At 45.4% G+C, this 15,000-nt stretch overlaps 1 protein-coding gene across 1 annotated transcript in view; it reads right to left on the bottom strand.

The window, feature by feature from the left end:
• LOC127008863 (fringe glycosyltransferase-like) overlaps nt 1-15,000 on the bottom strand; it is a 36,660-nt gene that overhangs the window by 6,560 nt on the left and 15,100 nt on the right. The window contains exons 2-4 of the mRNA XM_050881246.1: nt 5,159-5,207; nt 3,244-3,346; nt 539-686 (exon numbers count right to left, since the gene is read on the bottom strand). Coding sequence (XP_050737203.1) covers nt 539-686; nt 3,244-3,346; nt 5,159-5,207 — 300 coding nt within the window. The remainder of the gene's footprint in view (nt 1-538; nt 687-3,243; nt 3,347-5,158; nt 5,208-15,000) is intronic.

Here is a 15,000-nt window from a genome sequence, read left to right as displayed (position 1 = left end):
TGTGTGTGTGTGTGTGTGTGTGTATGTGTGTGTGTGTGTGTGTGTGTGTGTGTGTGTGTGTGTGTGTGTGTGTGTCATTAATCATAGTGTGTTTTTAAATGAGTTGATGACGTGATGGTTTTTTTTTTGTTCAGAGTAATTTATCGATTAATTATTTCTTAACATTAAGAAGGAGGAGTTTGCTGATTGGTCTCTCTCTCTCTCTCTCTCATTTAATGTGATAATTGTTGACTCACTTAATCATTGCCGGCTTGGAGATTGTTGCTCTCTCTCTCTCTCTCTCTCTCTCTCTCTCTCACGTTATTAAAGTGAGAGTTGAGTCACTTCATTAATTATTACTGCTTGAAAATACTCTCTCTCTTTCCTTTTCTTTATTTCTCCTTTCTTTCATTCTTTTTTCTTTCCTTTTCTTTAAGCCTGCTTTCTTTTCTTTTTCTTTCTCACTTTCTTCCTTTCTTCCTTTCTCTGTCTCTCAATCAATCTATCTATCTATATCTCAATCCATCTATCTGTCTATCTATCTATCTATCTCACTCACCGATACGTTGTCTCTGTTGATGATCTCCAGCGGGGCTCGAATGGAGGGCTTGCCGAGGTACCAGTCGTGCAGGGGGTCGTAGTCTGCAAGGGTCGTCACCAGCTGGGCGGCGTTCACGTAGTTGTCGTCGTCGAAGTGACACCACCACCTGAGGAACACGACGAAGAAGAGGTGGTTAGGGTGGTGGTGGTAGTGGTGGTAGTGGTGGTGGTGGTGGTGTTAGTATTGGTAGTGATAGTGTAGCTGATGTTTTTGCTGGTGTTGTTGGTGGTGATGAAGGTAGTGGTGGTGGTGGTGGTGGTGAGGTGTTAGTAACTTAGTATTGGTAGTGATAGTGGAGTTTGGTGTTGTTTTTGTTGGTGTTGTTGGTGGTGATGAGGGTCGTGGTGGTGGTGGTGGTGGTGTCATTGTTCATCTTTGCCTAAGGTGTACCCAGAGGCCATCACCACCACCACCACCATCACCACCTCCAGACACCTCATCTCAACCCTCTCCTCGCCCTTGGCTTCGTCTCTCTCTCTCTTGTATTACTTTTGTTATCTAAGACAGTTGGAGAGAGAGAGAGAGAGAGAGAGAGAGAGAGAGAGAGAGAGAGAGAGAGAGAGAGAGAGAGAGAGAGAGAGAGAGAGAGAGAGAGAGAGAAAGGGGAGGCCTAAGTCGAGGAAGATAACAAGGATTGAAACCTCCCTACCTGGCTTCCTCCCCTCCCTTCTTCCTTCCTCCCTCCCTCCCTCTCTCCCTCCTGTCCTCCTTCTTCCTTCACCTGTTCCGCTACTGCTGCTCTTCCTCCTCCTCCTCCTCTTCCTCTTTGTCCCAGCTTCTTCATTCCACTTTCTCTAATCGTTTGTTTTCATGATATAATTTTCTCTCTCTCTCTCTCTCTCTCTCTCTCTCCACCCTGTCCCATTATACCTCCCTTTGCCTTTCTCCCTCTCCCTCGTTCTCTTTCTCTCCCTTCTTACTCACTGTCCTTCTCCTCCTCCTCTCCTTCTTCTCCTCTTCTTTGTCAATGTTTTTTTTCTCTTTTCCTTCTCTTCGTTCTCCAACCAGGCTTCTTGTATCTCTATGTTATTGTTAGCCGTGTTTCTCTCTTTTTCTTCTCTCCTACGTTTGTTTTGGCTTTCTTTTTTACACTTCCTTGTTAGTCTTCCTCCACCTGCTTGCTTTTCCTCCTCCTCCTCCCCCTATACTCCCCTCGCTTCCCTCTCTGTCTTTCCCTTCCCTTCCCTTCCCCTCCTGCCCTTTCTTCTCTTCCTCCGGCGCCCCATCCCACTCCCTCTCTCCTCCTCCTCTCCCACTCCCTCTTCTCACTAATTTTCTTGTTTACAGCCAAGTTTATCAACATTCTCCCTCCCTCTCCCCCTCTCTCTTTTTTACTCTCGCTCTCCTTTGTAACTAATGCTGTCTGTGTGTCTGTCTGTCTGTCTGTCTGCCTTTCTTTTTCTACCTCCCCCCCCTTCACTGCCACCACCACTATCATCACCAAGTTGAATGCACCTCCAAAATTACATCACCAAGTTGAATGCACCTCCAAAACTACATCACCATCACCACCACCATCACCATCATCACCATAACACCATCACCGAGGCTTCCTCATAGTGTCCTTTATCTCTACGACAGGTGAAAAGAGTGAAGAAAACCGTGAAAAAACAAAGAAACCTAATTAAGACTCCATTCCCACAGGTAAGGTGATGCCTCGTAAGGTAACCCGACGCTCCCCACTGAAAGGTAAGCAAAGGGAGGGTAAAGACAGCGAGTAGACCCCCGCAGTTTACCCTTGAGCGCTTACCTCCTCCCTCGCACTCCCACCCCCTTAGGTAACCCGATGCTCCCCTCTTGAAAGGTAAGGAAATTTAGTAGGTGAGTTTACCCTGAAAAATTGGCCACTCGAGGAAGGAGAGAGGACGGGAGGACAAGCGTTAATTGCCCTCCACTTGTGTTAAGATGAGGAAATAAACAAGGACGAGAAGGTGCTGAGGGATGCACTTGTGGCCTCCGTGTCTGGCTGAGGGAAGGGAAGAAGAGACTGGGAGACAGCAAAGCAAGGCGGATTAGACAATAGCATGGGAAGACTAGAGAGCAAGAGATAGGGAGACAGCTAAAGTGAACGTAATAGACAAGAACATAAGAAGACAGGGACACAACAGAGCCAGGCGGATTAGACAATAACAAAAGAACATAGGGAGACTGCAAGAGGCCTAACGGGAAGACTAGAGAGGAAGAGATAGGGACAGCAGAAATTAACATAAGACAGGGACACAACAGAGCCAGGCGGATTAGACAAGAACAGACGAGGATTAAATTAGAAGCAAGACGAAACCAGAGGAAGAAAAAAACAGACCAGGAAAAGGAAAAGCATCGCCAGGAGCCCATTGTTTGTCACGCTGAAGGGAAGACAACACGACTCAAAATAATGATAAATGAGAACAGGAAACGCAAAAGAAAATAACAACAATAAAAGATCACAATTGCAGACGAAAAACAAACTTGAACCACAAACTTACGAACTGAAAGAGGAAAAGAACAGAAGACAAAACAGCAGAAAGAAAGAAAACAACAGCAAAGAGAAAAGTAACTACAAATGCAAAGAATAAAGAAAAGCAGAAATGAAGAAGAAAACAACAACCAAAGGGAGAACGAACATCACGAAGACAGCAAAAGAAGACAAATATCATGACCACATACTATTAAAAGACACTTACTTCTTATCGGAATTCAGGAAGGCATCAAACTCCGCCGCCATCTTGCAGCAGAGCGCGCGCCTGTTGTGGGACGCTGAGCAGTTGGTGTTGATGAGGTGACCGCCTGGGGGGGAAGGAGAGACACAAGGGAGGTGAGGGGGGTAACGGGGGTGAGGGAGAGAGAGAAAGAAAGGGTAGCTGTTAACTAATTGGTGGCGGTGTTGTTGGCGCGAGGCAGGCATGTAGTGAGTGAGGGAAGTAGGGAGAGAAGGGGGGTGAGGTTATGTAGGGAGGGGGGGAGAAGGAGGAAGGGAGAATGAGATGTGATGTAAAGAGGAAAAGGGAGGGAGGGAGAGTAAGTGTGATAAAAGAAGGGAGGAAAGGAGTGGGTGCAAATAATGATAAAAATAAGGGAGTGAAAGGGGTGGAGTAAGGGTGATTCAAGAAGGGAGGAAAGGAAAGGGAGAGTGTATACATGAGGATAACGATAAGGGAGAGGTGACGAAGGGTGAGGGAGGGATAGGAAAGAGGGGAGGGAGAGGGAGAAGGGGGAAGTGATGCAAGCTGGTGTGTGTGTGTGTGTGTGAGAGAGAGAGAGAGAGAGAGAGAGAGAGAGAGAGAGAGAGAGAGAGAGAGAGAGAGAGAGAGAGAGAGAGAGAGAGAGAGAGAGAGAGAGAGAGAGAGAGAGAGAGAGAGAGAGAGAGAGAGAGAGAGAGAGTCAGGGAGGTAGATGACGGAGAAACTGAGGGAGAGAACAAGGAAGAGGGAAGGAGAGAAAGAGAGGGTACGAAGCAGACGCTGTTGAAAGAAGGGAAGCATCAGGGAAGAAGAGTAAAAAGGGGAATAAGGAGGAAGAGGAGGAGGAGGAGGAAGAGGGAGAGAGAATTCAGAATAGAGGATAATGAGACAATCAAAGAGGGTAAAAGAAAGAAGGAGGAAAGGAAATGAGAGAGGAAGGGAGAGTAAAAGAGAAGGAAAAAAAGAAGGAAGAAAAGATTACTAAAAGAAGAAGAGGAGGAGGAGGAGGAGGAGGAGGAGGAGGAGGAGGAGGAGGAGGAGGAGTTAAAGAGTAAACTGAGAGGAAAGAATGAGTGAGCAGGAAATGAGAGAGAGAGAGAGAGAGAGAGAGAGAGAGAGAGAGAGAGAGAGAGAGAGAGAGAGAAGAGGAGGAGACTGAAAAGAAAGACTGAGGGACAAGAGAAGGGAAATTACTGCAAGGAGGAGGAGGAGGAAGAAGAGGAGGAAGAGGAGGAGGAGGAGGAGGAAAGTGTGTGTGTGTGGTGAGGCAAAAAGGGAGAGAGAGGAGTGGGTATAAGAGGTAATGGGAGGGGAAAGGAAACAGGAGGAGGAGGAGGAGGAAGAGGACGAGGAGGGAAGGAGAGTGACCAGATGGGACGAAGAAAGGAGAGAAGAATGGCTGTAAGGAGTAAACAAGAGGAGGAGGAGGAGGAGGAGGAGGAGGAGGAAGGCAAGGGAAAGGAAGGTGGAACAGAAAGAAGGAAAAAAGGGAAAAGGAAACGAAGGGAAGGGAAGGGAAGGGAAGGGAGAGAAGGAGAGAAAGAAGGAAGAAAGGGAGGGAGGGAGAGAGACGATGACAGCGAACAGATACAGTGGTGACAGGATGTGGTGAGAGAGAGAGAGAGAGAGAGAGAGAGAGAGAGAGAGAGAGAGAGAGAGAGAGAGAGAGAGAGAGCTATCTTATCCGTGATCGGTGGAGGGCGAAAGATAAAGATAAGAAAATAAATCATAGACTGTCAAAACACACACACACACACACACACACACACACACACACACACACAATCGGGTTTGTTGTTTTATTCTCTCGTTCTGTAAACCTTTGACACCACCACCACCTGCCTCTCTCTCTCTCTGGCAAAAATCACAGTTGTTGGAATTCTATACAAACAAAGCTCTCTCTCTCTCTCTCTCTCACCTGTCTTCCTCTGGTACTCCTCGTCGTCAACATCAGTGAAGAACCACGTCTGTAAAAGGAAAGAAAGACAAGTGTTAACAGGATTGCTCTCTCTCTCTCTCTCTGATTTATTCACTTCTTTCCCTTCTTTTTTTCATATTCTCTTATTTTCGTCCATTATCATATTTTCTCTCCCTTTTCCTTAATTCTCTCTTTCCTTTGCTCTTTCTTTCTTTTCTTCTCTCTTCTTTCCCTTCCCATCGTTTTCTCTCTCTTCTCCTCTCTGTATCTTTCATCTCCTTTTTTTTATCTCTTCTTCCATCCCTTTCCACCTTCCTTTCTTCTCTCTTCTTTCCTTTCCCATCGTCTTCTGTCTTGCTTTCCTCTACTCTCTCCTTCTAATCTTCCATCTCCTCTCCCTTGAGCAGCCTCCCTTCCCTTCTACTCTTACCATCATCTCTTCTCCTCTCCTCTTCGTATCTTCCATCTTCTCTTTTATCTCCCTTCGCTTCCCTTCTACTCTTACCCTCATCTCCTCTTCGTATCTTTCATCTACTCTTTTATCTCCCTTCCCTTCAGCAGCCTCCCTTCCCTTCCCTTTCCTTACCCTCATCTCCTTCGACACACCACACTATCTCCACCTCATCACCTTCACCGCTCACTCCTCCAGTCTCCTTATCTCCTCTTCCTCCTCCTCCTTCCTCCTCCTCCTCCTCCTCCTTCCTCTGTTTACATCCCCCGAAGCGCTTCTTCTCGCTACCTGAAGTTGTTTTCACGGATTTTTTTTCTTTCTTTTCCTTTTTCTTTTTCTCTTTATGGTCTTAAAAATTTGTCCCGCCTCCGTTACGACCCTCTAAAAGACAGCTGTTTCCTCTCTTTTTTTTTGTTTCTCTTTCTTTTTCGTTCTCGTTCTCTTTTTTTTTATTTTTTAATCTTTATTTCTTCTTTCCTTTTCTTTTTCTTTCTATCTTTCATACTCTCTCTCTCTCTCTCTCTCTCTCCCCTCACCGTTGTTTGTCTGTCTCCACCGCCGTCAGCCTGTCTTCACTACGCGCTGTCTGTCTGTTTATCTGTCTGTCTGTCTGTTTGTCCGTGTGTCAGTCTGTCCTCGCCGCCTATGTGTGTGTTTGTGTGTGGTTGTGTGTGTGTGTGTGTGTGTGTGTGTGTTACAGGCCTTGCCACCCCCGCCGGAGCTGACCCGTCGCCTTGACCTCTGACCCCTGACGCAGCTCCCCCCCTTACTTGTCATGCAGGTCAGCCCGTCAGCAAGTCCTCAGCAATGCAGCCACTCGAGAGGGCGATAGGTCAGCATTCGTCACCTTGGATAAGTCAGCGGGTCATTCTAAACCTCCGCCTGGCTGCAAACTGTTAACTGACTCCTGTAAGCAACTAACTGACTGATTGATTGACTAACTGACTGACTGGTTGGCCTTGGGAATGAGAACGGCGGTCCGGTCTATTCCCTCTCTTGACTCTGACTGTGTGGCAGGGGGAACAAACAAAGCAAATAACTGTCTTCCTTGCCAGTCCTTCACCCTCTTATCCTTGGCGTGGGGAAAGCAAGCAAGCTGTTAACTGTATTATCTTGAGGCTCTTGTGTGTATCTTGTGACTGGATGGGATGAGGAAAGTCTAAACTGTTAACTGTATTCTCTGGGTAAGTTCTTTTTTTCTTTTTAGATGTGACTGTTTTAATTCATTGTTTTGTCTGTAGCTGGCTGAAGAGGTGAACGTGTGAAGTTGTAACTGTATTATTTTGAAGCTCTCGTGTTTTAATGTGACTGGCTGGAGTGGGGGACTTTTTAACTGTTAGTTAGTTTTTCTCCCTTTAGTTGTGACTGGCTGCTGTGGAACGTCTTAACTGTTGACTGCGTATTATAACTCTCGTATTTTTGTGACTGGAATGGTAAACGTCTCTAAACTGTTAACTGTATCGCATACCTGTCAAGTCTTACGTTTTTTGCGTAAGTCTTACGTAATTTCGGTGATTTTCAAGACTTACGGCGTAAGTTGAAAATCTTACGTTTTTTCTCCGCTTGCGATGTTTTTTTTTTAATATATTTATTTTAAACAATTTGAAATATATCGTATGCGCCATATTTAAATTCATGTGAGCGTGCTGAGTAACGGTTACTGTTACGGTTAGTGTGTGTGTGTGTGTGTGTGTGTGTGTGTGTGTGTGTGTGGAGGGGGGGTGAGGAGGAGGTAGCTCGTGCACCCTGCTTGAGTCCGTCGGAACCATACCTGGCAAGTCTTACATTTTTTATACACAAACTTATGGTCTCTAAAACAAAATCTTATGGCAAGACACCACAGTAGCTTGACAGGCATGGTATCGTCTGGGTAACCGTTTCCCCCTTTGACTGTGACTGCCTAGCGTGGGGAACGTAAGAACTGGCCACTTTTCTTTATCGCTTTAACTGTGACTGGCTGGAATGAGGAACGCATGGGAATGAAGAACTATGAACTGGTATGAACATATGAACTCTATACGAACCTATGAACTTATATATATGAAGGAACGAACTGGAATGAACGTATGGACTGAACAATGAACATCCTATGAGTAAGTTCTGAGTATAAGTGATGGTGGTGGCAGTAGTGGTGATGGTGGTGTTGTTGGTGATGGTGGTGATCTGTTTATCATCGGAAGGTCCTCCTAACACGGTGAGGCACCATTACCATCACCGTACAAACAAACCACCACCACCACCACTACCTCCGACCTCCTTTCTTCACCCCCCCCTCCCTCCCCCCCCCCGCATCCACACCCATGCGTCATAACCATTTCTAAACAAACAAACGACCACCACCACCACCACCACCACTACCACCAACGCCTACCACGTAACCCTATTCTCTGTCCAGTCACCACCACCACCACCACTACCACACGAAGCCCTACAGACACAACCATATACCCTCCCTTATCCCTTCCCCTTAAATCACCCTTACCCTTACCCTCCTCACCTCAAAACACCACAATCACCACCGCGTAAACACCTGCAATTAAGCACCGCGCACCATCCCCACCACCACCGTCATCATCACCACTCCTGACATACCGTAGCAGGGACACCCACCGCCGAGATCACCAATTTCCTCGAGTCCCAGAGCCCCGTCATGCCCTGAGGTACCGCTGTGGTCCCTGTTTCAACGGCCACATGTACAATCACAGACGCGGCCTAGCAATTATCCCAACCAAAGACTTTATGCCCTCCAGCACTCTCCTTCTCGTCCTCCTCCTATTCCACCTCCTCCTTCTCAGCCAGTTCGGACCACGTGGGGAGAAATGAGTGAGGGAAGAACAAGGGAAGGAAAGAGGGAAGGAGGGAGGGACAGAATCTGGGACTTGATGAGAGAGAAGGCGATAGAAGAGAGGGAGAAGGGATGTTGGAGAGGGAGATATGTATAGGAGGGGAGAGCTAGATAGAGAGAAGATAAGGAAAGAGGAGGAGGGACAGAAGAAGAGCATTTTGAGTTGGAGGAAAATAAAGAACGAACTGAAAAGGAAGAATAAAAGGAGAGACAGGTTGTGTGAAAGGGAGGGAGGGAAGGAATATAAAGGAAGTGAAGCAACGCGGTACAAATAAAGATTAGGCGTTTTGTGAGAGGGATGAAAGTTAATACGAAAATAGAGCAGAACAGGCAGTGAAGAAAGGGAGGGATGGGACTTGCGTGGAAGGGAAGGAAGAGATGTAGGTAGGAGTTCGCTGACAATGACGGAACAAAACGAAATACAAGGAAATAAGAGAAAAGCAAAGAAAAGACGATGATGGTAGTAATACAATGATTTTAACGGGAAAAGAAAAGAGAGAAAAAAGTCTATCTGAGAAGGCGAAATGAAGAGATAGGAGGGAACGTAAAAATATAACAAAAAAAAGAAACAGAGAGAGAGAGAGAGAGAGAGAGAGACACACACACACACACACACACACACACACACACACACACACACACACACACACACACACACTCATTTATCTCTGTGGGAACGAAGAAGTGAGAAGATAATGAGAGTCAGACATAACACATGGTGACGCACATAAAAAAAGAGAAAAAAAAATCCCCGTGGAGGTTAAGTGACATGAGGGACCGAGAGGCTAATGAGCAGCTGAAGGGCGTAATATTAACCGACGTGAGCCCGGGAGCTGACGTGACTGACATGACTTGAGGCTGACGAACTAACAGTGAGGCTTATTCAGTCTCTTCCGCGCTAGATGAGGAAGAAAAAAAGGGTCACAGTAATATAGGAAGTAAAAGGATAAAAATTAATAGTAGGAAATAGGGAAAAATGAGAGGGATAGACGTAATAGGATGCTACGTAATAGGAAAATATATATTGATGGTGTGAGATATAGGAAAAAATGTTGATGGTATAAGAGATTACGTGATTTTAGGTTGATTAATAAGGTAAAGCACGAGAGAGAAAGACAGGTAGATAGATAGAAAAAGAGATATAGAGAAAATGATAAAAATATAGAAAAAAATGGACTAAGAAAACTCACCTGATCAGACCAAGAAAACAAGAAACTTGCATTCAGGTTGAAAAACACGAGAAAGATAGATAGATAGATAGAAAGATAAATAGATAGATAGATAGAGAAAAAAGTGGATAAAAAATGGACTAACAAAATTCACCTGATCAGAAAAAAAGAAGAAAAAATAAGAAACTCGCATTCAGGTTGAAAAGCACGAGAAAGAAAGATAGACAGATAGAAAGAGAGATAGAGAAAAAAAAATGGATAAGTCTGAAAAAAAAAATGGACCAAGAAAACTCATCTGATCAGACAAAGAAAAAAAAGAAGCTCGCATTCAGGTTGAAAAGCACGAGAAAGATAGATAGATAGATAGATAGAAAGAGAGATAGAGAAAAAATGGACAAAGATATAGAAAAAAATGGACCAAGAAAACTCATCTGATCAGACAAAGAAAAAAAGAAACTCGCATTCAGGTTGAAAAGCACGAGAAAGATAGACAGATAGATAGAAAGAGAGATAGAGAAAAAATGGATAAAGATATAGAAAAAAATGGACCAAGAAAACTCATCTGATCAGACAAAGAAAAAAAAAAGAAACTCGCATTCAGGTTGTTTTGATTATAGTGATCCAGACCCAAACCCAACCAATTATTCTTTTTATGGGCGTCTGAGAAACAGTTGAGGGACCGATAAGGACGACCCACCCAAAGCTCAAACAGAAGGCCGGAGGGGATCAGCGCTGCCTCCTGGAAAAGAGCTTTGAGAATCACTTATTTGGAACGCACTTTTTTTTCACAACAGAACTTACGAATGGAGTCCGACCTATTTCAGAACAATCTATTTATAAGGGCTGAATCTATTACTGGACAATCTATTTAAGGGCTGAGTCTATTACTGAGAATCTCCCACTTGGAACGCACTTTTTTTTCACAACAGAACTTAACGAATAGAGTCTATTACCGGACCGACCTATTTCAGAACAATCTATTTATAAAGGCTGAATCTATTATCGGACAATCTATTTACTGGCTGAATCTCTTACTGGACAATCTATTTAAGGGCTGAATCTATTACTGAACTGAATCTATTACCGGACAATCTATTTAAGGGCTGAATCTATTACTGAACTTATCTACGGACTGAATCTATTACTGGACAGTCTATTTACGGGCTGAATCTATTACTGAACTGAACTTACCTACCGACTGAATCTATTACCGGATAAGCTATTTACAGACTGGGTCTATATTACCGGGACTACTAAACTTGGAACAATCTATTTACGAACTGAATCTATTTACGAACCTACCTATCTACGAACTGAACTTTTTTTTTTTTTACAACAAAGGAGACATCTCAAGGGCACAAAAAAAAGGAAACAATAATATAAAAAAAAGCACGCAACTCGCTGCTCCTAAAAACGGATCTAGAGTATAATCAACCACCTGAGCGGATGAGGGTTGACTGGTTGGAGGGTTGAGTGACTTGGGTGAGGGCGCGGTGTCGTGTGGGAGTCAAGAGCCTGGTGGTGGTGGTGGGTCGGGCCGCTCCATCCCTCCCTCACTCTCAGGTCTTGTCTCGAGGTTTAATAACAGACTCGTCACTTTTCTGACCTGCGAAGAGGAGCCACACGAGGCGCCGCGCCACCAAGACTCCACCCTCGGCTCCACCCCCCGCCAGGCCTGCCCGTCACCCCGCCCGTCCGTCCGTCACTGGGCCAGGATTGCACCATCAAGGCCTCGGTGGAGCTTCCCTGACCATCAACCTCCGTCACTCCACTTCCCAAATGCCTCCTTACGAAATTCCGATCTCCTGGAAGTTTATCATGAGACTGAAGTTCATCATAATCTAACTTAATCCTCTTGACAGTTTATTATAAGTCTAAAGTTTATTATAACCTAACCTAACTTAACTTAACCCTCGTCCCCCTCATTTTCCTTCCTCTTCCTTCTTCCCTGACAGCATCATTATTATCATCGGGTGTTCCTATGTTATGAATATATGAAGAAGTTCCTCCCTCAATCCCTCCTGATGCAATGTCCGCTGATGGCCCTTTCTCATCAAAAATATTCATCGTTTAAGTTTTTTTAGTCTCTCCCTTGCACAAATTCTTCATTAAATTCCTTCCTCTCGTAACCAAGAGTAAGTTAAAAGTGTCTCGTGAGTCCCTTGAGAGAAAATAGCGCAGGTAAATGAGAAAAACGAGAACACAAAAGAGATTGAAGGACGTGGAATGAAAATTAGTGGACCTTCTTTTTTTCCTGAGCCTTCAAGTGTCCATCACCGACGAACAACTCCCATTTCCAATCGCCCAAAGCTCCGAGGCCCCAAATTCCGCCCACAGTCCTCAGTTTGTTCCCCCTTGAGTCCCCGGTTTCCAGATTCCGCTTCCTTTTATGTCCCCAAACCTAATTTCCGCTCCCCTGAAAGATCCCCAGCCATTAGCGCCATGTCATCGAGCCCTCAACATCTAGTTCTGCCCCGTGAGACTCCAAGCTCCGATACCCTGAGCCCCCATGTCCCCGCTTCTGTCATTCTGAGTTCCCAGTTCACCAGTTCCAGTCCTAAGTTTGTCCCCCTGAAAGTCTCAAGTCGCCAGTCCCATATCATCGAACCCTCAACATCTAGTTCTGCCCCGTGAGACTCCAAGCTCCGATACCCTGAGCCCCCATGTCCCCGCTTCTGTCATTCTGAGTTCCCAGTTCACCAGTTCCAGTCCTAAGTTTGTCCCCCTGAAAGTCTCAAGTCGCCAGTCCCATATCATCGAACCCTCAGCAATTAGTTCTGCCCCGTCAGTCCCCAAATTTCGTTCCTCCGAGTCCTCAAGTTCCCGTTTCCGTCACTAAGTTTCTAGTTACCGTACCCAGTCCCAGCCGGTATCCAGTCTCGTATCATCGAACATTTACTGCCCCCTGAGTCCCCAAGGCCCGTTATCCTCAGTCCCTTGTCTCCATATCCTCGTTTCCGTCACTCTGAGTTCCCGGTTCCTTCCAGGCGTTCCCATGCACGTCCATCCCAGCCGTTACAGTGTAGGGTGACGGGCCGGCGGGGTGGTAAATATAGGCCTGTCCCCAGTCAGGTTCCCCGCCCTCTTGAGGAGTCACTCGACCCTCGCCCACCGCCCACCTGTCTCCAGTTAAATTGTTTGTAAACCTCCACCTCTCCTCCTCCTCTTCAGACCGGGCCACACCGTCACGCCGCAGCCTAGGCCCACAACCGGCAAATTTATGAATCACGTGTGTGTTATTAGCGTGGGTCAGGCCTATCAGAGCGCTATTCAGGCGATGGTTAATGTGACTCTCGGACTGTGAATGTTTTATGAATTGTACCGCGAGTGTGTTATTAGTGCGTCCCTTGTGTTCGGCTGTTCTGGGGTTGGTGCTCCGCCGCTTAGATTCCCTCGGCCACACGTCTTTGATTTATCTGGTATTTTTATTGTCGCTTTTTATGGTGTTTCTCTTTTTGTTCCTTCCCTATTTTTTGTTTGTCCTTTAATCTATGTAACTGTTCCTCCCTTTTGTGCATTCCTTACTTCGTCTGTCCTTTAATCTATGTAACTGTTTCCCCTTTTTTGGTCATTCCTTATTTCATCTGTTCTTTAATCTATGTAACTGTTTCTCCCTTTTGTGCATTCCTTACTTCGTCTGTTCTTTAATCTATGTAACTGTTCCTCCCTTTTGTGCATTCCTTACTTCGTCTGTTCTTTAATCTATGTAACTGTTTCCCCTTTTTTGGTCATTCCTTATTTCATCTGTTCTTTAATCTATGTAACTGTTGTGCTATACTATTTCGTAACACCTCGTCTCTTAGTGCCGGAAATATGGGACGAAATAAGCAAGATCAAACCGAAGCCACTTGGTATAAGGAATCGAATGTTGCAAAGAAACGGAGAGAGGAAGAAAGAGAGAAATGGGGGAAGTTAACAACAGCCTTCGTGAGAGACCATTACCAAGAATGCAAAGAAAAAAAGGGACAGAGAAAGGTGAAAAAGATTAAAAAATGAGGCAAAAAAAGCAGGAATGCCGAGAATAAAATAAAAACAAGAGGAACAAACATGATAGAAAGAAAGAAAAGCAGGAATGAAAGAAAAATAGAAAAAAAAGAAAGGCGACAAAGATAATTATACTGAGCAAGAGAAAAGAAGAAGAAATAATGCCGAAAGAAAATACTAATAATAAAAAAAGGAGAAAAACAGCAAAACAAAACAAAAAAACAGTGGAGAAAAAAAAAACGAGAAAAAACAGCAATAACAACAATAACACCTTCCCCTACACACACCAAAAAAGGCAAACTATTTCAATAACTCTCTTCACGGGGCGCGGCGAGGCAAGTTAAGGTAAGGTAAGGCAAGTCCAGGTAAGGTAACTTCAAGGTGTGTTAATGAGTTCCGCGGCGATGTCTCTGTCTCGGTCTTTGTCGGGCAGGTGAGGGTGAGGTCGGTGGTCGGTCGGTGGCTGTGGTCGGTGGTCGTGGTGGTCGTCGTGGTCAGCGGAGGCGATCAAGAGAACCTTATGCTGACGCTGAGCTGCTTTGTGCTTTGTCCCTTCCTCCTCCTCCTCCTCCTCCTCCTCCTCCTCTTCCTCCTCCTCCTCCTCCACCTTCATAATCCACTTCCCTCCTGCACCTCCATCCTTCTTCTCTTCCACCTTACTTCTGTTCTAAGAAAGGGAGGAGGAGGAGAGAGGGAAGGAAGGATGGAGAGGCAGGGAGAGAGAGTTGGAAGAGCTCTACAGGGATGGAGGAATAGAAGGACAGAGGGATTGAGGAGGAAAGGAAGGGAAGGAGGGAGGTAAGAGTTCAACAGGATGGAGAGGTAGAGGAAGGAAGGGAGGGAAGGAGGGAGGGAAGAGTTCTACAGTATGGAGGGATAGAGGGAGGAAAGACTGAGGAAGGGAGGGAAGGTTGAGTTCTACAGGATGAAGAGACAGAGAGGAAGAGAGAGACAGGCACGAAGGGAGGGAGGGAGGGAAGAGTTCTCACGGACTAACGTACAACGGAGGAAGGGAGGAAAGAGTTCTGAGAAAAAAATATAGAGGGAGATAAGAAGATACAAAGGAAGAAGTAGGTAAGAGAGAAAGAAGGAAGGAAGGAAGAGGATAACGGGACAAATGAAGAATAGTGAATAAAAGAATAGAGAAAATGAAGAGAGATAAAGAAAGAGAGAGAAAGCAAGGCGAGCAGAGACAAAGGAAAGGGAACAGGCAAAAGGAGAAGATGAGAGAAGAAAGGACACAAGGAGAAGAAAAGGAAGGAGAAGGGAAATTGAACGCCCAGAAAAGAAGAAGGAAGAAAGGGTATGGCTGAGGAGAAGAGGATGGACATAGGACCGGGAGGGAGGTAGAGGAGAGAGAGGAAGGGAGGGAGGGAGAGAAGAACCAAAGGAG

Source organism: Eriocheir sinensis, chromosome 39, assembly GCF_024679095.1.
Source record: "Eriocheir sinensis breed Jianghai 21 chromosome 39, ASM2467909v1, whole genome shotgun sequence".
Taxonomy (NCBI): domain Eukaryota; kingdom Metazoa; phylum Arthropoda; class Malacostraca; order Decapoda; family Varunidae; genus Eriocheir; species Eriocheir sinensis.
The sequence above is the reverse complement of the archived record's forward strand: the minus strand, read 5'-3'. Positions and strand labels throughout refer to the sequence as shown.